Genomic DNA, 6,175 nt, shown 5'->3' with positions numbered 1-6,175 from the left:
GGTGGTCGCAGAGTGGCCCTCCCATCTCTGCGGCGAGCCTAACGGTTTTCTCTTTTGCAGGAAACTCTCTCAACCTTTAACAAGATCCAGATCTTCATTAACAGGCTTCGGCCTGAACTTGACTTCCTGGTTCTTCAATTGGCGCCATCCGATCTTAAAGCTCTTAGTCTTTCACTCTAGTGAACTTCTTGAGCAAAGAACTGACAAATGGCGGCCCCAGGTTCTTTGAATTTGGGATCTACGGCTGTTAGCACGCAAATTACTGCACCAGCAAGTATCGTCTCTACGACCTCAGCTACTTTAAGCTCAGGTCCGGGAACAACATTGCCTTTCATCTTACTCCCTACTTCGCAAACGTCAGAGTTCGACGCAGAATTTCTCGCCAAAAACGCAAGTCTTCTACGAAGATTAAAAGCGCAACAGGCCAGAGATGAACAGATCCTCGGTTTGCGAACCAGGCTCTTTCATGACGAAGCACCAACGGGGACTATGGGCCCGACAATGATCACTCCTACATTTTCCACAGTCGTTACTTCGGAAGCCTATACTGGATACGTACAAGGTTCCTCCGGACCTTCACCAGTAATGGCCACGCGAAACGATATACAGATGGATGTCATTGGTGATCCGGAACTCACCAAGCCGTACCATCCAGTTTCTATGACAGCCAAGTCAAAGTTTAGTGCTCGTATAACACATGCCAAACTTCCTCCAAAGCTCAAAATGCCAACTACGGTGAAAAAGTACGATGGCACAACTGATCCGGATGATCATATGTTCGATTTTGACGGAGCTGCACGAGTAGAACAATGGCCGATGCCAGCATGGTGCTTTATGTTTGCACAAACTCTAACTGGAGCCGCACGAGTATGGTTTGATGCGTTGAATGAAGGTGAGATCAACGACTTTGAGGAGTTCCGAAGGTTATTCCTCCAAAATTTCAGCCAACAAAGGCACTACTCTAAGGAGATTACAGAAGTCCACAACATCCGAAGAAAAGACAGAGAGTCTTTAGACAGTTTCATTGACCGGTTTAACCGGGAAAGCATGCAGATCAGTGGGGTAGTTGATCAACTGCGGATCTCCGGATTTTGTCACGGCGTTCGGAATAATCAGTTAGTTGAGAAATTGCACGAAAATCTACCGAAGACGATGGAGGTACTAATGGAACGGGCCAGAGCTTTCGCTCGAGGAAAGAATGCATGTAATCCTACTCCAGAGTCAGACCACAAGATGTCTTCATGGAAGAAAAATGCTGGATCGGTGTTTGATAAGACTCCACCAGGGAGCAGGGGACGATCACATCCTTACGGTAGAAACGACAGACCTCCACGAGGGAAAAGCTCCGGATCACGATTTTACAATTTATCGGATCTCTCCAAAACTCCCAGTGAAATTCTCAGTGCGGAGGGGATGAATTTCCCCGCCCCACCAAAACTTCGGAACCCAGGAGACAAAAATTCAAAGAAATATTGTGACTACCATCATGCTCAGGGTCACAATACAGATGACTGTTGGTCTTTGAAGCAAGAAATAGAAAAGGCGGTACGGTCCGGGAAGCTATCGCACCTAGTCAAAGAAGTAAAGGAAGGAAAATCTTCCGGAAATTTGGGAGAAAATCCGAATAATCAACCGGCAATTTGCATGATCCGCAGGGCAAACAACCAAGGCATCAAGCGGACCAGTCAGCATTTGGCCGCCTGGATGCAGCAACCCATTGGTTTCCCACCTGTCAGCTTGGAAGATGTCAAGGACGGACCGGTCATAGTGTCCGCAATCATTGCAGGACACAAGGTTCGGAGAGTATATGTCGATAGCGGAAGCGCCACCGAGATTATGTACAAGCAGTGCTTTCAACAATTAGCCCCACAGACTAAGGCGAAATTGCTTCAAGTGTCAATGCCTCTGGTCAGTTTCTCCGGAGAAGTGGTTCAGCCTTTGGGCCAAATCACTCTTCCAACAACAATGGGAGAAGGGAGTTTGGTCCGAACTGTCAACTTGACGTATCTAGTGGTGGAAGCACGATCCGTTCACAATGTCATACTCGGAAGACCTGGTATGTGCGCCTTCGGAATGATCAGTTCAACTATACATGGAGCGTTAAAATTCCCCACTGAAGCCGGAATAGCAACACTGTACTCCGAATCAGCAATCGGTGTAGCTGAAATACGACAAAGCGAGGGTAATACCGAACTTCCTAATACTCTCACAGAAGAATGGGCCATACACCCACATTTTCCAGAGCAAAAAATTGCAATCGGAGCTCAGCTTCCCAAGCAAACTAAGAAGAAGTTGTGGAAACTCTTGTCCAATTCACTTGATGTGTTCGCCTGGCAAACCTCTGACATGGTTGGAGTTCCCCGGTGTTTGGCCGAACATAAGTTAAACGTGTCACACTCAATAAAACCAGTAGCACAGAGAAAAAGAAACATGGCTCCGGCTCGTAACAAGGCCATCTCCGAAGACGTACGAAAATTGTTGAGCGCCGGTATTATAAGAGAGGTGCGTTACCAAACCTGGGTCTCTAATCCAGTAATGGTAACCAAGAAGGATAAAACATGGAGGATGTGCGTTGATTTCTCGGACCTAAACAATGCGTGCCCAAAGGATTGCTATCCTCTGCCGGAGATTGATTTGAAGATAGACTCCCTCTCAAGTTTCCGTCTCAAGTGCTTCTTGGATGCGTATAAGGGTTATCATCAAATCCAAATGGCTTCAGAGGACGAAGATAAGACCGCGTTCGTAACAAACGAGGGACTGTTCTGTTATACCAAAATGCCATTCGGTCTAAAAAACGCCGGAGCCACATACCAGAGACTGATGGATAAAGCGTTCAAAGCTCAGATCGGAAGAAACTTGGAGATCTATGTCGATGACTTGGTCATAAAAAGCCGAGAGGAAGATGACATGATAGACGACATACTCGAAACCTTTACAAGGCTTCGGAGTATCAACCTCAAACTCAATCCCAAGAAATGCTCTTTCGGCTTGGAAGAGGGAAAATTCCTCGGGGTATGGGTCACACGATCCGGAATCCAGGCGCACCCGGATAAAATCAAGGCAGTAGTCTCCATGCAGTCTCCTAAAACCATCAAAGAGATCCAATCCCTAAATGGGAAACTCGTCGCTCTTCATCGTTTTGTTTCAAAAGCGGCAGACCGCTCCATCCCTTTCATGAACGTATTAAAAAAGCGAACGGCAAAAGGCCAAATAGAATGGACGCCAGAAGCAGACTCGGCATTTCAGGAATTAAAAGTATGCCTTGGGTCCCTGCCCACTTTGACCGCACCATCTACCGGAGAAACCGTCACGGTATATCTATCTGCGTCCCACTTTGCGATAAGCGCAGTACTCGTAGTTCACCGGAACCAGGCACAAATCCCGGTCTATTACGTAAGCCGCATCTTAAAAGACTATGAAACTCGGTACCCGATGGTAGAAAAATTGGCACTCGCCTTGGTACATGCTTCCAGACGCCTCCGAAGGTACTTCCAAGCTTTTAATATAGAAGTACAGACCGATCTCCAGATCCAGCAAATCCTCAGGAAGCCAGAGGTCTCCGGGCGTCTCACCAAATGGGCAATAGAGCTCAGTGCTTTTGATATCACCTATCGTACCAGAGGTCCAGTAAAAGGGCAGGCAGTAGCTGATTTCCTCACAGAAGTCCCGACCGGAGAAAGCATCAAAGGACAACCCATCTTACCGAAGGTATGGAACCTGTATACGGACGGGGCTTCCAGCAAAGAAGGGTCGGGAGCAGGGTTAATTCTGATAGATCCAGAGGGAATAGAGTACACTTACGCATTGCGTTTCGAATTCAAGACGTCAAATAATGAAGCAGAGTATGAGGCTCTCCTTGCAGGCTTGCAAACCGCAGCCAAAGCAGGTGCAACCTCCGTATTAGCTCATGTCGATTCATTGCTGGTAGCCAATCAAGTCAGTGGCGAATACGAGGCACGAGAAGATAATATGGTTCGGTATCTACAGCAGGTCAACAGTTTAATCTCCTCTTTCGATTCTTGCAAAATAGTGCACATACCGAGAAGCAAAAACAAAAAAGCCAATGCTTTGAGCAAACTGGCATCCGTAGCATTTTGCCATCTATCAAAAGAGGTTCTAGTCGAGACACTGCAGACTCCGGCCATCCAACAGACGAGGCCGGTCATGTCAGTTTCCGTGGCCGAAAAGTCTTGGATGACTCCGATCGTGGATTACTTGAAAAACGGTACGCTCCCAGAAGACAAGGCTCAGGCACGGAAGTTAAAGGTAAAAGCACTGCAATATCAGATACACGATGGCCAGCTCTACAGGAAAACCTTTTTAGGCCCGCTCCTAAAATGCCTAACCCCAGAGGAAGCAAGTTACGTTATAAGGGAAATACATTGGGGAATATGCGGCATCCACGCGGGGCCAAGGATGGTTATTGCAAAAGTCATGAACGCTGGGTATTTTTGGCCAGGAATGCATCAAAGCGCAGTAAACGAGCTCCAGTCATGCGAAGACTGCCAACGCCACGCTCCTGTGAGTCATCGTGCCAAAAACAATCTCGTACCTGTAACCTCGGCTTGGCCATTCCAGAAATGGGGAATTGACATCGTAGGTCCTTTCCCCGTCTCCACCGGAGGAGTAAGATTTCTACTGGTCGCCATCGACTACTTTACTAAATGGGTTGAAGCTAAGCCCCTCCGGACGATCACAGGAGACCAAGTGCTGAGGTTCGCATGGGAAAACATAGTGTGCAGGTTCGGAATGCCTCTTTGCATAGTGAGCGACAATGGTAAACAGTTTGCGGAGAAGCCGTTTAAAACATGGTGCCAAAGAATGAACATCGAACAGAGCTTCGCTTCGGTGGCCCATCCCCAGGCCAACGGGCAAGTGGAAAGAACCAACCGAAGTATCGTGGAAGGAATTAAAAAACGGTTGGGGAAGGAAGGCGTTTCATGGGCAGACGAACTTCCGCATGTCCTATGGGCACACCGAACCATGCCTAAAACAAGCAACAAAGAAACTCCTTTCAGCTTGACATACGGCACCGAAGCTGTCATACCCGCAGAGGTAGGGATCCCCACGCCCCGCATACAATTAAGCCAGCAAGAAAACGAAAGAGAACTCCGTTTAAACCTCGATTTAATCGAAGAGAGGAGAGAACTCGCGGCAATCCGGGAAGCCAAGTATAAAAAAGAGTTGGAAAAACACTACAACTCCAAAGTTAAGGAAACCCGGTTCAAGATCGGAGAATATGTTATGCGGAACAATGAAGCAAGCTTAGCTGAAGGAACGGGGAAGTTAGCCCCCAAGTGGGAAGGGCCCTATCAGATCAAAACAGCAGGAAAAGACGGCGCTTACACCTTAAGCAGGATGGATGGAACCTCCGTTCCGCGTACTTGGAACGGAGTGCACCTTAAAAAGTGTTATCTTTAGAAGGTTTTTAAACAAATAATTGTAAAACGGAAGCTATGAGCTCCGTCATATTTTAATTTTCCTGTAAAGCGGATGTTTTTTCCCGCACCAGTTAAATTACAAGAACCGCGGAGGGTAGTACCCGCGGATTGATTAAAAATGTTTCTTACTTTGCATCTATCGGAAAAATTCAAGTTCCGAACCTAATAAATAAAATGTTAAAAAGTTGCAACTCACAAACACTCATCGGCCGAACCCAGGGATCTAACCCTAAAAGGAAAAGACGAACTGGCATTGTTCGTACGACCTTCCAGTTATCCTTAAAAAGACAAAATCGGATCCGCATTTAACAAAAGAACGTTCGAGAAAAATTCAAAATGTACACCATTTAACATGGACGCATGAGAAAAATAGTTACATCAAATATAAACCGGACATAAATAACCGGAATAAGTTTTGATACCATTCACAAAAGGATAACAAACAAGCAAAGTAGAAACATCGTTACAAGTCCAAAAAAGCAGGACATCTGTCAAAACACCGAACGAGCTTTACATTCATCTGGACTAACTAAAAATACCTAAGGTGCATACCCCAAAAAGCCGGGCATGTCCACCTCATTCATCCGACAAACCATCGCTAGCAAAGCGAAGGGCCTTCTTAATTTCAGGAAGGGGCGCATCACTAAGCTTCGGAAGGTCTTCTATTACTGGGAACTTGAGAGTATCAAAACAAGCAACCGCCACCTTCAGCTCCTCCGTAGCATTACGATTCA

At 46.6% G+C, this 6,175-nt stretch overlaps 1 protein-coding gene across 1 annotated transcript; it reads left to right on the top strand.

The window, feature by feature from the left end:
* Positions 1 to 207: 207 nt before the first annotated feature.
* Positions 208 to 5,421, top strand: LOC110869402. Its single transcript, XM_022118659.1, has one exon. It carries the CDS (start codon positions 208 to 210, stop codon positions 5,419 to 5,421), a length of 5,214 nt encoding a protein of 1,737 aa, XP_021974351.1.
* Positions 5,422 to 6,175: the final 754 nt, after the last annotated feature.

This window comes from Helianthus annuus, chromosome 8, assembly GCF_002127325.2.
Source record: "Helianthus annuus cultivar XRQ/B chromosome 8, HanXRQr2.0-SUNRISE, whole genome shotgun sequence".
Classification (NCBI taxonomy): domain Eukaryota; kingdom Viridiplantae; phylum Streptophyta; class Magnoliopsida; order Asterales; family Asteraceae; genus Helianthus; species Helianthus annuus.
Note: the sequence above shows the minus strand (reverse complement) of the source record. Positions and strands in the feature narration are given on the sequence as shown.

Excerpts from the sequence above, each read along its gene's own strand:
- LOC110869402 (XM_022118659.1), top strand. The coding sequence starts at position 208 with ATGGCGGCCCCAGGTTCTTTGAATTTGGGATCTACGGCTGTTAGCACG.